Source organism: Rhinolophus hipposideros, assembly GCF_964194185.1.
Source record: "Rhinolophus hipposideros genome assembly, chromosome: 11".
NCBI lineage: Eukaryota > Metazoa > Chordata > Mammalia > Chiroptera > Rhinolophidae > Rhinolophus > Rhinolophus hipposideros.
In genome coordinates, this window is record NC_138057.1 from 65,714,378 (window position 1) to 65,730,661 (window position 16,284).

At 49.0% G+C, this 16,284-nt stretch overlaps 1 protein-coding gene across 22 annotated transcripts in view; it reads left to right on the plus strand.

Annotated features, from left to right (window-relative positions):
• ZNF618 (zinc finger protein 618) overlaps window positions 1–16,284 on the plus strand; it is a 164,572-nt gene that overhangs the window by 91,356 nt on the left and 56,932 nt on the right. For all 22 annotated transcript variants that reach the window (XM_081065336.1, XM_081065335.1, XM_081065338.1 and 19 more), the window contains exon 2: window positions 1,879–1,922. In XM_081065336.1, coding sequence (XP_080921462.1) covers window positions 1,879–1,922 — 44 coding nt within the window. The remainder of the gene's footprint in view (window positions 1–1,878; window positions 1,923–16,284) is intronic.

Consider the following 16,284-nt stretch of genomic DNA (forward strand, 5'->3'; position numbering starts at 1 on the left):
CCCTACCACTTCTGCCTCTTATGATATGGACATTGAAACAATGTCTTCCAGTTTGCTTTACAGACATGTTTTGAGGAATGCAAGATGTCGGAAAGAGGCTGTAATTGATCCTGTTCTTTTGCTCCCGGTGAAATGATATGCAAACCATTTTCTGCTTTGTTTCTTCCATTGAAATAATACACCAGCAACCCATTAATTTCTCCCTCTCAGGCCTCACATTTCTACCTCCATATTTGTCCTTCACCTTTCCATTTCCCTTGTGTAGGCAATGGGGCTTTGTGGGCTCCCTTCATTTCCTGATTGGCTCTCCTGAATGTGGACAGGAGATAAAAGACAATAGAGCTGAGGAAGGCAGGCACTGGAGTAACCTCTGCCTTGGTTTGTAGCTGTGGGGTCTTGGGTAAATGCTTAAATTCTTTGACCCTCTGTGCCTCACCTGTAAAATGGGGCTATTGTGCCTATGTGTCGGCGGACCTGTTGAGAGGATTGCATAAGAGACCTCTGATGTTCATCCACTAGCACCTGCTGTGAGAGGGAGTCTGGATGTCCACAGGGGTCAGGCTGGAAGACGGGGTAAAAGGCAGGAGGGAGGGGTGGAGACCCAGGTATGGCAGCTCTTGCTGACTGTGGCCATGTGGGATTATGCGTTGCTGGATTATCTGGTTTTTAAAGAGAAGCCGAAATGTGGCCCCTTTTTGGGGGGTGAAATCCTTTTATATATTTACTCTTTGGATGGAAGTCCGCCATCTGGTTTTTTTGCCAGTTTTCAACTTCCCATAAGCACTCATCCGCAGGTAGCTGCTGCTGTGTGTATTTTACGTTCTCAATCATTCATCTACAATCCTAAAATTCGAAAAAGATTTTTGGTGTCTGGTTAGGTGGCAGAACTTGACCTGAAGAGAGAAAACGCTAGTTGCCGTCTTCATTTATGCCACGTAGGGCGACTGCGTAAGTTAGTTTTACTACAGAAACGTCAATGTGCTTGAGGACTGGGGGCTCCCCAGACCCTGCCAGGATTGCTTCCAAATATAGAATGCATCACATTACCTTTCTAAAATTGGAAGGATTCTGAATTTGGGAACACATGTGTGCCAGAGTTTTGAACCTGCATTATTTGTACTATGACTTACTGTTATTATAAATGTTTGGACAAAACTAGGGAATGCACCTTCAACCAGTGGTGGTGGAGAACCTAAGCATTCTCCTCATGTTTGCAGCCTCTGCATTGAGGTTCCCCCAGCACTGGCCTAGGAGTCAGGATCCCCAGGTATTTGTCACTCAGTTCTCACGAGACTTGAGGCAGCTCTCTTTTTTGCCCAGGGCCTCAGTCTCTCCATGTGAACCAGCATTTTCATGATTTCTGAAAATTACATTTGGTCAGCCTTATCTTCCCACCCCCACCCCCAAATAAAAGAGATTAAGAACCAACACTCTCTTGCCTCCCCCTGCTTGGAGCGTTGGGGGACAGAATATTTTAACATAATATGATTCCCCCCCTCAGGTTAGTGGGAATAAATCTGCGGCTACTGTTTTATTGGAAATCCCAGCTGAAAATAAAAATGGTGCAATTCAATCTCAGATTTAGCTGGTTACTTACTTTTCACCGCGTCCCCAGGGCTGTGTGGTTGCTGGGTTTGTGTTGGCAATGGGTGCTCAGCTGGATTTAAAGGACCAAGCAAGTTTGGGTTAGGGGGTGTGCTGACTCCCTCTTACCACTAGAGGCAGATACTTCCAGCCTGGCGGAATGGAGCAGCGGGATGGAGGCCAGCTCACCCCTGTGTCTGAAGGCTGGTGTGGAACGGGGGAACTTGGTGGGGTGACTGGGTAGAATCTTTGTCTCCCCCTTGGCTAACGTAGTCTTTTGGGTTTCTTTTGCAGGCTGACGGAGCCAGTGCGGCTGGAAGGAAAAGCACGGCAAGCAGGTACACTCCCCCTCTCCTGGCCTCACAACTAACAGCCACCTCTCTCTGGTTTTTCCCTTCTACCTGAAGGGATGGATGGTCCAGGCCAGCTCACTTTGCTGCGAAGTGTCCATACTTTCCCGGAGGATGTGCGGTTATGGGCGGCACTTTCTAGCCCTCCTGGTGTCCTCTGTGGGCACCTGTGACTGGAACCAAGGCTGCTCAAGTTGGGTGGAACTTAGGGGTGAAGCGCATGGTTGGGCGGAAACACCTGGGCTAGCCCATCTCGACTGCTTGCGTCCTGCACTCTGGGGCAGCCAGTCCCATCCTAGTCTGCAATCATTGGCCCGGCTTGGGTCCTGTGCTCATCCCCCTGGACCAGTCATGCCAGAGCAGGGGGATGGAGTACTCTGCTGAGCTACACCAGGGATGTGTCCTCTCCCTTGGAGCTGGCAGGATAGGGGGAAGGGTGGTCCCCAAAGGAAAGCTGGGCTCATTAGCAAAGAAGGTGGGAAGGATACTGGACAGGCCCACGCACTGGACGTCCACCAAGTAGCACAGGCAGGCACTTAGGAAATGTTGGTGCTCGTGAATGCCAAGCAGAGCAGTTTGCCCTTTAACCCATGGAACACTGGTTCTTTAAAACGTTAATAGATTTTGGTGAGAAAAAGTGGTATGTGGTCAAATAACTTTGGACAGTGGGTTAAACAAAGTCAACAAATTTCTTTGCCAGGCAACTTTTCAGAGCCTTTCATGTGCTAATGTGTGTGCTTGAGAACATGCCCGAGAGAGATAAGAATGCCCTGCTTCTCAAACTTACTTGACCATGGAACCCTTTTATTGAAGGTCATTACATGGAGTGAGTGTTCCTTGTAATGCACTTTGGGAAACGATGGGAGCTGTTCAAGTTCTTTGAGCAGAAGATGAACGTGTCCGGCTCTGTGTTTCGGGGAGATCACCCTGGCATCTGTGTGAGGGTGGAGTGGAGGCAGGTGGAATAGGGGCAGTGACACCAGGCTGGAGGTCATTGTGAACCACATGACCCAGCACAGGGTGGCTCCCACCCACGTCCCTAATCTCCTTGTATGTCAGTCTCCCCCTCACTCACTCTGTTTTAATTACCTGGACCTCTCTATTTATTTAACACTCTAAAACCTAGGGTCAGCCAACTTCACCTGTAAAGGGTCAGACAGTAACTATATTACTCTTTGTGGGCCATGGTCTCAGTGGCAGCCTCTCCAGCTATGCCAGTGTAATGCAGAAGTGCCATAGATAATACGTAAATATACAAACGGCCATGGTTTGCTGACGCTGGCCTCAGAGACTTTGCAACTGCTGTTCCTTTGCCTGGAGTGTTCTCTTCTCTGATCTCGTACTTAGTGCCTTTTCATCCTTCAGGTCTCGATTCCATCCCCCCTCCTCCAGAAAAGCCTTCCCTGACCCCCTTCTTCAAGGGCCTGTGGCTTCTTTACACTCTTTACTTATTTCACTTATTTGTGTATGTTTCTCTGCCTCCCTAATGCTTGCTCCATCGGCAGGGGCTGTGTCCGTCTTGTTCGCTGCTGGGGGCTGGCCTGTAGTAGGTGTTCAGAAAGTGTTTATGAGCTGGATATGCTGAATGAAATGGGAGAAGGTGTGGGGGTGTTAGAGGGACCGGGTGGAATGGAGAGGTGGACGGCCAGGTTTGGACCTGTGAATGCAGGCAGTGACCCCCGTCACGACCAGCCGCTGCCCAGCACGTGTTTTGTGTTTTTCTCCTGGGCTTTGGAAGAGGGATTTTGCGTGAGGACAGTGTACAAAGCCGTGGCCTGTGGGACAGTGGGAATCCTTAGACTATTGTGGGTCTTGGAAGTGCTTCCTGGATCAGAATATCAGGGCTGGAAGGGGCCTTGGGCTTTGTGGAGCTCCTCCCTTATACTGTACGCCTGGGGAGGGAAGGCCCTGCTCAGCGATGCGTGAGTGGCTGTGTCAGGCCTTGAACCGGCCAAAGCCGGGTGCTTTCTCTTCTCAGCAGTACTGTGCTCACGTGAGAGTCTAGCTGGCCTCTCTCATTGTCCTCCCACATTCATTGAGCACCTGCTAGGTTAGGTCCAGTGCTGTGTGCTGTGGCCTCAGGTGGATTTGATGTTAATTCATTCCTCCAGCAGATCTTTGAGTGTCTAGTGCGTGGCAGTGTGTTCAAAGTGCTGGGTCTGTAGCAGTGAACAAAGAGGCGAAGTTCTGCTCATTTCTCATGACTCTCACGCAGAGGTGGTCCTTGCCCTCATGTGTGAATTTCTCCCACACCAGCATCTCTGTTGATCAGAGGACAACAGGCAGATTTCCCTCTAGTCACTGTGGCTGCCTAAAGCTGTGTATTGAGTCTTATAAGCCCCCAGCAGCAGGGAGAAGGACAGAAATGCTGAGATAGATTCGAGATGCCTGCCTGGGTCAGGGGAGTGGGTGGGCAGGTGGCATGTGTGCCATCTGTTTGCTGTCCCTGACTAGGCTAGCGTATCCTCAGTGATGGAGCCTCCTGTCATTACCATGGTGCTAGAATGTATACCAGGAAGAACTATCCAGATCTTAGGGTTGTGTGTCCCTTGAGGCATAAAGAAGAAATTTCTGCTGATGGCTAACATTGCGTCAGCACTTACCTGTCAGGCTCTGGGCTAAGTGATTTGCATATATTGGCTTGCTATTCGTTTATATTATCTTTATAACATCCCTAAGGGGAAGGTGCTCTTCCTGTCTCCACTTTACAGGTGAGGAAGCTGAGGCACGGAGGTTTACGGGGCTCAGGCTGCACCATCGGAAGTGAGCAGTACAGCCAGGATGGCCCCCTGGGCCTGCCTTCTCCGATGCATGTGCTTTAACCACTGCACCCTCCACTTCTCAGGGTGAAGTGATCAGTTAGAGGCGCCTTTTAGGGGCCAAGGGCTGTGCACAGGCTGGGGGCTCGTCAAGAAGCAGGGACTTCGAAGGAGCTCACAGATGAGTTTATATTGATCCTGTCATTACTGTTAATAGAACGTCTTGGAAAGACCAAAGCAACAGTATTGTTTAGTGACCCAACATTTAGTCTGAGAAGTGAACTGTGCCTTACGTGGCGAGAGAGCATCAGCCTAGGCTTTAGCTGATGCCACTGGTGAAGTGGACCCTGGTCGTGGGTTAGACTGGCCAGGTAGGGTTTAAACTCGCAGACCCTCTGTAGAGCATTGGACTCATTCAGTCCCTGTTTCGAATGGGGAAACAAAGGCTTGAGGCTCCCTGAAGGCAGAGTTAGGCTAGTTGGCCTGGTCAGGAATGACCTCGGAGAACCCGCCCCTCTGACGTGGGCCTTCACCCTCAGCTCCCAGCCGTGCCACGACACACGCCACAGGCTGCTTTCGTCCCAGTACCTTCCTTTTGGCCCGGAACACCTAATTTTGTTCCTTCTCCAGAGGGCCTCTGGCTAAACCCCAAAACCAACAGCCTGGGCTGCTAAGCAATTAGTGTTAAATTGAGGGGGACAAGGAGAGGTGGTGTTTCTGATCCTAAGAGACAACCGAATGTGGTTTGGTTTACTTCCCTGTAACTCAACCTAGGTCGATTTTACAAGACCAGTGATCCCAGCACTTGAGGTTAATGCTGACCTTGTGTGCAGGTTACAAATCACGTAGCACAACTGCAGCCAAACCTCACTTATTCTAAGATGCATGGGGGCTGAGGGGCCTTAACTGTGGAAAATCTAAAGGAAATTCAGCTTTTATAATCGAGGAAACTCAGTTACAGGCTTGCTGTAATGAAGAATTATGCTTTTTTTTTTTTTTTTTTTTTTTTTTGTCAGTTGAAGGTTTTCAGAGCTGGAAGGACTCTAGATAATCTAGTCCAACCTTCTCATTTTGGATGTAAGGAAACCAGGGATACAATAGGTTAAGGTAGTCATTTGTTCACTGTGTGTACCAACTGTCTCACAAGTGATGAGAATTGTGCAGACAGGGAGATTGTCAGGGTGGGGAAGAAGATGAAAACCAAGTCTCATTCATTCATTCCACAAATATTTATTGAGCACCTACTAAGTGCCAGAGCCTGACCTTAATGCTGGAAATATAGCAGTGAACAAAGCAGACAGAATCCTTGACCTAGCGGAGCTTATGTTCTAGTGGGAGTGGAGAGACACAATAAATACATAAAATATGTGGTATGTCACGTGGTAAATAAATACTGTGGGGGAAAGCAGGGAGGGGGATTAGAGGGCCAGAGGGAGTATTGCATCACGAAGAACAGGAGTCTGAAGGAGATGAGGGACTGAGGCAGGCATCGTGGAGGAAGCACATTCCAGGCAGAGAGAAGGGCAAGTGCAAAGGCCCTGGGGCAGGGGTGTGTGTACATCATGTTGGAACCACAGAAAGAGGCTTATGTGGCTGTGTAGGACCTTGGCGTCTGTTCTCAGGACTTTGGCCTTTACCCTGCGTGAAGTGGGGAACCACTGGGGGTTTTGAGTAGAGAAATGGCATGATGTGATTTGGTTTTAAAAGGATTGTTCTGGCTGCCAGGAGGAGAATAAAATGCAGGTGGCCAAATGCCACAAGAGGTGTTGCCAAAGGTTCAGGATAGGCAGGGTTTTAGAAGGTAGGCTTGGAAATGAGTTTCTGAAAGGCCATGTTTTTTAGGCCTGAGGAATCTAGTTCAGCAAAGCATGTGAGTCCTGCATCAAAAATGCACAGCCTCCAGCTCAGTCCTGGGTTAGCCCCACAGTGGAACATCTGGAACTCGTGTGGCTCCCACTCTCCATGGCTGTTGTGCCAGGCTTCTTCCTTACCCTCTGTCTATCCCGCTAAGGGCCAAGTAGTTTAGCACAATGTTGAAGAGCCCAGACTGCCGGGGTTCAGATCCTGGTCCTATCCTCTACCTGGTTATGTGACCTAGGACTGGTTGCCTGACCTCCGTTTCTTCATCTGTAAAATGGAGGTTGTATTAGTACCTCCCTCATGGAGTTATTTATTGGTGATAATAATATCGTTAATATTAACTGTAATAATAATGTAATAACATTACCAAATGTAATAGTAATACTATGTATACCCTTAGCACAATGGCTGACCCAGAGCAGGTATTCAGTAAATGCTTGTTTTTATCACTGCATCACCACCATGCTGGATTCCGTTCCTAGGAGGAGGTAAGAGTGGGGTGGCAGTTGATTTCTTGTAGAGCTTAGACATCGGAGACAGGACTGGTGGTAGGGATGAGGGTAGGGATGGAGCTCGTATGTGTCGCGGGCCTCGCATGATTCAGTTCCTGGGTCACGGCACTTTACACATGCCTCATTTGATCCTCCCACGGCCTCTGAAGCAGTGACTGGCATCCCTCTTCTTTGGAGGGAGGTGAGAAATAGACTTGTTTAATATCATCCAAATAGTCACATGGCTTTGGGCCAGTCTGAGTCTTGTCCTTTAAGCCAAGATTTTTCACTGGTGGACCATTTAATTTGATAACTACATGTGTGCGATTGCATAATTATTTTTTTGAATAATACATTCTTGTTGTTTTGGCATTTTGGATTTGAGCAGTAAAATAAAAAAAGCCCTAGACAAATTAACTTCATTTGCACAAACATTCACAGTGACAGTAGGCCCCATGCTAGTCAGGGACTAGTATGGTATTCTATTAGCAGAAGGAATTATTGGAAAACTCTGGGTGTGTTTTAGTCAGGCTGCATCTTTCACCTTGACTCTGGGTTTATGCCCCTGTTATTGGAGCTTATTTGATTTCCGGAAATGTGTATTCTCACCCTACCAAACTTTGGGCTACAAAAATCATAAATTATTGGCTGACTCTGAAAGTTCAGGTACTCATTCCAAGGGGGAGCCAGTGACTGTTTTGGTAGGCAGAGATTACTCTGCTTAATCAATTACTGTTAAACCTAGACTCCGCAAATAGGGCAGTCTTGATAATTCAGACCCATGCTTAGGTTTGCCCTGTGGAGACAGCCACAGAAATGCCAACTTACTTATGCACGTCAAAATCGGTGGATCACTGCTGCCAAATGGCGCTGTGGTTCTCAAGCCTGGAGTGGTCCAGCAGAATCAAGTGACGAGACCCTAGGGAACCTCTGCTCAGTCCACCCATCCAGCCATGAGCCTCCGTGAGCAGATTCGGAAAGTTCTTCTTGTGAAGCTGGAGTTTCACTCAGAGCGTTCAGAGGTCTTGCCTTGTCCCGAAGAAGCACAGTCTTGAGAACAGTAACTAGAATGATCCGATCTGGTTGCTTCTAGAGGCCCTTAATGACAAAGGCCCTTGATCTGAGAAAACAATTCCAGTTGCCACAACATCATCGTCTGTCTGGCTCTGCCATCTGAAGAGAAAACTCCGGACCCTCAGCTTCAGCTTCCTCCAGATTCCATGCAATACGTGGTGGTTAAGAAGTCGGTACACTCCAAACCCACCTTCTCGATCACTCCTACCTTCCCGTGCTGCAGTGAACTTGGCTGTATTGTGTGTCCTCAGCTCTCCTCTTCATTGCTGCTGCATGGAAGTGTGTCGGGCCCTCCACTCCTTTTGTTTCCACTGAGCCTAAACATTCCCTTTCTACATTCATCTATGAGTACTCCCTCCATGTCCTAAGAGCTCATCTTTTTCGTAGTTTGACCACACTTTTCACATTTTGGCTGGTGAACGCTCCTTAAGGATGGGAGAAAAGAACTAACGTTTATTGAACCCTACTATGTGTGGGGTGCCATGCTGGGCGCCTGTGTACATCTCTGTGCTTTAACCTTCTACACAACCCTTAGCAGTTAGTGTTAACATCCCTGGGTTACACACGAGGAGACAATGGTATGGGTAGGTTAGGAAGCTTGGCTATGGTCCATGCATCTGGTTTATCCCCCCCAACCCCTTGGGAGGCCTGGACCGTAGAGTTAGGAATCTCATTTGTGTGTCCGAGGGCAGCATGCCTGTGGGCAGTGAAGGACCAGGCCTGGATCCTCGCTGTAGAGTGTGTGGACACAGCTGGCTGTGCATTACAAACCTTAATCTGTGATCAGCTGGCCTCAAGGTCTGGTGGGTGGAACGTGGAAGGGAGGAAGCCAGATGTAATGCCAGGGCATGGGGAGCACGCTGGAGGGATGGCAGCTGGGCAGCTCCAGGCATCAGTTGTCAATGTGTGCAGGAGGTTGGAGGGGAAGTGGCCCTGTTGGGCTGACCTTTTATTCTAAGGAGAAAGTGGCCAGAGGAGTTGTGAGAGAAAGGGGTGGTAATTAAGTCACAGCCTTGGCAGGAAATAACGTTTGTGTCAGAGGGAGTGTATTTATTCTGTTTCTGCATCATCCAGCATGAGGACTGCCTCCCTCCTCACTGGCTGAGTTACCTGCTCTCTGGAGTCTTCCTCGAACCCACAGATGCCCCGAAGATGCAGGACAGTGGGCATGGGCCCCTCTATGGCTTCCCTTTCCCACCTGTGAGCGAAGGGGAAGGATTCCTGAATCTGCAGTGTCTCCACAATTCTGTGAGAGGAGACGCGGCGAGGTGTGTCTTCAGGGCGCAGTGCAAGTTACTAATGGATCTGAATTGCGCCACTGCCAGGCCCATTGGAAGACGAAGGCTATGCGTTTATTTAAAATTCTGTCAACAGTAATTCTTTTCAGTGACCTGAGCATGGCTTCCATGTGCCATGATACCCATGAAAGAAGTTCCCAGCTTGACCAGAGGGCCCCACCTGCTAAATGTCATAGAGTTTGTGACTTGACAGTGTCACTCAGGAGTCCTGTTTTTCTATATTGTCGGCTTAAATTAACCAGGGAATTAACTCTTAATATTGAAATCTTCATGCTGTCTTTCTGAGCTGCTGTATTACCTAGTTGTGGCTGACTAACGCCATATACTGAAGAAAATTAAGTGCCTAAGAATTACCTCAAACTAATGATATATTTATGCATTGTACATTATTTTGAATTTCTAGGCTGTTAAGAGTTGTTTAATAGGTTAATAGTTTTAATCTATTAATCTCGTCTTTTCTACTTGATTATTTATTAAAATATATCAGTGTTACATGACAGCAATGGAAGTACGGATAATTCTGAGGGTTATTAAGGCCTGGGTGATGGCATGAAGATTTGAAACATGGGTGGAATGGTAAATACAGACGCAGGCCTCATTACCCGGGTTTGTGGAAATGGAGGTTTTGCTGTAGGTTCTCTCTTTTGGTCCTTCCAGGCTGGTGGAAGCTGTGGCCTTTATCCCCATTATGATTTCTGTCCTTATAGCTAAAAACATTTCTATCCAAAGGATATATGTGAGCACAGCAGCTGTTTTTGAACACGTCAAGGAGAGTTGGAGGTCAGCAATGAACACAAAGCCCAAGCACTTTTCTCTGGCACAGATGGGTCCTCTCATTCCTGTATTTTATTGCGTGTCCATGTCACTATTCTAAGCATCTAGCACGTGCCATGTTCCGTCAGGATACAAGGATACAACAGGAGACAAGGGAATATGCTCCCCATCCCTTGGAGCTTGGGGTCATTTAGTCGTTCATTCATTCAACAGTGTGTTTGTGATTTTCTCTTCCCTTGAGAAATGAAAAGAGAAATCATCCAAATGATTAAAAGCCCTGGCATCGGAGTTGGGCATGCCTGGTGGAATCCTGCTTCTGTCACTGGAAAGTTGTGCGACCAAGAAAAAGTCACTCTGCTTCTCCGATCCTTAGTTTTCTTATTTGCAAACAAAAGTACCTACCATATAAGGCGTGGTGGAGCACAGTGACATGGTGTAGGAATACGGGGTGAAGCGCCTCGTAGCACGCAGTATACCCCAGCTGCCCTGGTCTTCACTCACCCTGTTATTTGCATCATTCGAATCAGACCATCATCCCCACCAGCACCTCCTCCACCCTGCATGCTAGCGTATTGACATCCAGTCATTTTCTGTTTGTGTCGTTCAGCAGGCGATAGGTAGAGGGGTGCAGAAAGCAGTGGGGTGGAGCCCTTGCCTCTGGAGGTCTCCCACAACCACTCGTGTGAGACTGTAAGCTCCCTGAGATCTCAGCACCCCATGCTGGGCCCTGAGGGCCCAAGTCTGCTGATTTTCAATAGAATGGTGACCGTGAATTGTCTAGAGTTGTTGTCGTTTTGCAGTATCAAGTCATACATTAAGGGGGATCACAAATCATTCACCTTAAACTTAACATGTGTTACATGTCACCAGTATCGCAATACACCTGGAGAAAAGGAGCCGGTGTCAGAGCATTACCAGGCTACCCTATTCCGGCCTGTCTGAAAGAGGAAGTAGGAAGAGGGGGTTACATTTGAGGAAATTCCCAGCAGGAAGGATACAGATAAGACTTTGTTACTTCAGGACTAAGCATCCCTTACTCGGTTGGTTGGGGCCTAAGAAACCTCTCCACCCCGTGTTACACTGAGGCCCCGATGGGTGGGACGTTGCTGTCTTCAGTTCTAAGTATCAGTTGAAGCAGTTAAACCATCTGTTCTTTAGGGGTGGGGCCGTGGAGAGAGACACCTTGAAGGCTGCACTGACCTTTCCAGGCCTCGTGCCTGGATCCTTCCACGAACAGGTGCTTACCGATCACCTTCCACGTGCCAGGCGCTGCTGGGGGTGCTGGGATGTGGCAGTGTGCCGATGAGAGAAAGCCCCCCCTCCTCTTGTAGCTCATGTTCTAGTTGGGGAGGCAGACGGTGAAGAGGATGAGAGGTGACAAGTACGTTGGATAAATGTAAGGTAAATACTGAGCAGAACGAATAAAGCAGGGAAGCGGGAAATGGAGTGTCGAAGGCCTTGGAACAGGCAGTCAGATGTGTCCGCTTTGGGATGTTTCAGTAAGGACCTCAAGGAGTGGAGAACTAGCTATGGGCGCATCTGCGGGGCGGGAGACTATTCCAGGCAGAGGAAAGAGCAAGTGCAGAGGCCCAAGGCAGGAGCTTGCCTGCGTGCTCAGGGAACAGCAAGGAGACTGGTGTGGCCAGTAAGAGGGAATGGTGGGGGGGGGGTGTTAGCAGTCGAGGTCAGTGGGTGCACAGGGCATGTCACGGAGAGTCGTGGGGGTGGGTGAGGACTGGGGCTGTTACTCTGAGTGAGATGCAGAGCCATGAATGAGTTTTGCACTGAAGAGGGACACGACCTGGCTTGTTTGAATGGGATCACTCTGACTGCTGTGTTGAACATTGATTTTGGGATGTTGGACAAAGGTAGGAGCAGGGAGACTGACTAGGAGGTTATTATAACAAGACAGGAGAAAGGCAGGCAGCTTGGATGAGAATGGCGGTCTTTGGGTGGGAAGGAGTGGTCAGGTTCTGGCTGTGTTTTACAGGATTTGCTGGTCGATTCAAGACAAGGATAGTTCAGGGGTCTGGGCCTCAGAAGCTAGAGGGATAGAATCGCTAATAACTGAAATGGAGAAGACTGCAGTTATTTGATGGTGGTGTCAGATTGCAGGGTTTAGTGGGGAGAGCACTGGGGTAGGAGTTGGAAGAACTGTTTCTCGACTTGGGGGGAGGGGCGTGGCAGTGGTTCAGTATGGACCTGTTACATATGGGTGCCTGTTAGGCAACCCAGTGGATGTGTCCATCAGGCAGTTGTTGGGGCAGGTCTGGAGTTCAGGGGGCAGGTCCGAGCTAAAGATAGAGTTTGCGATTCCTCTTCACATAGTTAATATTTAAAAGCATGTGTCTGGGTGAGATTACTTAGGAAGTGAGTGTGGATAAAAGTAGAAGAGGTTCTAGAACTGATCCTTGGGGCATGGCAATGTATAAGGGTCGGGCAGGTGAAGAGGAATTAGCAGGAGGCAGAAGAGTGGCCAGTAGGTGGGAGGCCCACCATTGAGCACAGAGCAAAGTGGGGAAAGAACTGGACTGGAGGAGAGAGGAGAGCTTGTCCAAGGCTGCTGATAGAGGATGAGTTTGATGAGGGCTGAGAAGGGACCGTTGAATCGAGGAGCATGGAGGTCCCAGGAGGCCTTGAGAAGAGCGGCTCTGGTGCAATGGGTGAGGCAATGACCTCACTGGACTTAGGAAGCTTTGTCATGGGGGGGGCCCGCCGACATCTGGATACATGAGAGTTATTTGACTCTGGGGCAGTGGTCAGCCTCTGCAGCAGGGTAAACACAGCCTCTGAAGTCATGGCTGGATGTGCGTTACTTCACTGAACACCCCATGCATCCATGCCTTCATGGAGAGTGTACTTAAATTCAGTGTGAGGCCAGTTAACCCTCATTCCTAATGAGTGGAGTCTTTTAATGAAGTTTTATTGTAGAGGGAGTTAACTAAGCCATTGTCTACACGCTGCGATTACAGAGTTTTCACCCTCTACCCTTCACATCGTTTCTGTTGGCTCTGGAGGGGGTAGGATGGTCTTCAGGCTGAGCTTGGGATGCAGGTCGACGCACTGCTTCCTGTCCTGTGCAAGGAAATCGACACACCCTGCTACATAGGAGTCTGACCTCTAACACGTTCGTTGGGTGGGAAGGAGTGGTCGGGTTCTGGACGTGTTTTATAGGATTTGCTGGTAGATTCAAGACAAGGATAATTCCAGGGTCTGGGCCTGAGAAGCTAACATCAGATTCCAGCTCGCTTATGGGGCAGATGGGAAAACTGTGTCAAGCAGGGGCAGGCCTGAAGTCTGGCGAGCTGATGACTTCTCAGAACGATTGTGACTTGGTAGAACTTCAAGCATTTGCCCTTTTGAAGGAATGAGGTAGAAATCATACCCAGAAGTAAAGTAGTCTGACTCCGGGGCACCTGGCATCACCTGGGACTCTTCCTCCAACCTGCCCCGAAATGGCATGTGTCTTTAGACCTCAGACACACTGATTTGTTATTTGGTGGCATTGTCTCGGGCTACAGGCTGTAGTGGGAACGAGCAGTCCTGTTGGAAGAATATTGACAAGCAGTCGTATTGGAAGCTCATTCCTGGAAGCTGTGTGACCTGAGGCGTGCCGTTCACTCTCTGTGTTGATTGAATCCCTGCTGTGCACCAGGCCTCGCGCACAAGTAGCATGTGGACGTGAAGGAGGCTGTCCTGTGCTTCGGTTTCCCCATCTGGACCCCAGGGCTCTTGTGGACACCAGATGTGATGGGGTGGGTCTAAGTACTTGGAGAACCACCTCGTAAGATCCAGAGAAAGGGATTTGTGCGTGAAACCTCCTCAGGCAGGATCTGCAGCAGAGTGCACTAGCCAGACGCAGGAATGGAGGATGAGAAAGAATGAAGCAAAAGGAAAAGAAAATGGAGGGCAGTGGTTTGCAAACTTAACCACTTGGGAGCTAATGCTTCAAATTTAGTTTTATATAGTGGATTAGTTTCCTGTAGCTGCTTTAGCAAATTACCGCAAACTGGGTAGCTTAATACAACAGAAGTCTGTTCTCTCACAGTACTAGAGGCTAGAAGACCAAAATCAAGGTGTTGGCCGGGTCACATTCCTTCTGGAAGCTCTGGGGAGAACTTTCGGGGGCTGCACCCTTCCTTGACTTGTGGCCACGTCACTCCACTCTGCCTCTGTGGTCGTGTTGCTGTCGCCCCTTTCTCTGTATCATTCCCTCTTCTGTCTGTCCAATCTCCCCGTGTGTCTCTTATAAGGACTTGTCAATTGCCTTTAGGGCCCACCCCGATAATCCAGGAGGATCTCATCTCAAGATCCTTAAATTACATCTGCCAAGAGCCTTTTTCCAAGTAAGGTCTCATTCACAGGTTCTCGGGATTGGGATGTGGAGGGTGGGACACCATTTACTACCGGGAGAAAGAGGTACAACGCCCCCCACCCTGAAAGCAAAGCTGTGCGAATGAAAGACAGAATAGGGATCCTTGGAGCCCGCCCCAACACTGCCCTCTTCATTCAGACCTCGTGGGTGCTTTATGCTATTGCTGTGGAACCCCTAGGCCTTCGGGGCACATGTTTGGAGAACCATGTCTCGTTGAAAGGCCAGGGCTCTTAGGGAATTCCTTGGGCCGGGATCCACTTGTTCTGGCTTCTCTCCCTGCACCCTGGCATGAGCTGTAGCCAGGGACCCCAGACACTATATACTTAACTGCGAAATATCCTTTTAGTGCCCGACTTTAGATTTTATGTTGAAGTGTGACTCGGGTTAAATATAAAATTCATAGCATATCTTGAGCAACTATTTTGTAGTTATCTATATATAAATCTACTTTACAGCGACACAAATAGAATAGATTGTGGAGTGTCAGCATGTAGATAGATTCTGAGTGCTTTTCACTAATATACCTAATGATTCGTGCTGAGAATATCCAAGGGCTCCACTGTACATTTAAATGGATATAATTAAAATAATGAGCTCTATTTTAAAAAATGATATATGAAAAAAAAATCTTAAAGAAGTTAGAAGGAGCTACACCACTAATTCAAAGTGATATAAGTACTTCTGCAATTCCATTGTTATTAGGACACCTAATTAAATGTAAAGCATCCCACAAAAGCAACATTTGGGCTTGTAAATCTAAAGCGTGAAGCCAGGGAAGAGAAGTTGCCTGTGTCCTCGGTGCAGCCAGGGCTTGGGGTGTTACATTTCAGGGAATGGATGGTGTGTGCTTTCGAGCCTACAGGCTAGAGGATGGTTCACATGGCCCCCAGGGTAAGACACGCCTGCGCGAGGCAGGTGGGACATTCAGAGAGGGTGTCTAACTCCATCCTGAGTGAGCAGAGGTGAGTGTGTCATCCTCATAAGGACAGCTGACATCCATGGAAATCCACTGCATGCCACTTCCCTGGCTCATCTCCTGCCCCCACCCTGGCAGGGATCGGGGTCTCCCTTTAACAGAGAAGGAAACGGAGGCTCAGAGAGGGGAAGTCTCTTGCCCAAGGTCGTAGGGTGTGTGGACACCCAGGCTTTCTGACTCCCCAAAGCTCCTCCGTCCCACCAGAATGTCATACTCGTGAGGTCCTTGACGGCAGGAAGGGGCACTAAGTCTGTTCAGACAGCATGGTCCCCACTTTCCACCAGCGTGATCGTGTCTGAGTCGCTTTAGATAAGGTCCTGGATTTACATTTTTGAAATTGATCCTTACCAGGCCTTTTGAGTAGATGTGGGGGTCCCCGCTTCAGGGATATGGAAACAGGCTCAGAGAAGGTCAGAGGCTCGCTCAGGGTTGCCAGTCGGAAAGTGATACAGAGCTGGGATTTGAACTCCTGTCGGTCTACCTCCACAGCCCCTGCAGTCCAGTCCACGTCACGTGACATCCTTCCCTCGTGCGTGCTCCCCTCCCCCACCCCCTGCAAGACAGTCGGTACCCGTAGGCCCTTCCCCTGCGGCCACTGTCCTGGGTCCCTTGCAGACATTGCCTTGTTTCTGCATCACCGCGCTGAGGGGTAGGTGCTGTGTTTGCCCATTGTATGTGTGTGAAGACTGAGGCTCAGGGCAGGTGTGAGTGTGTGTGAAGTGCTGAGCTTTGGCCCTGGGATG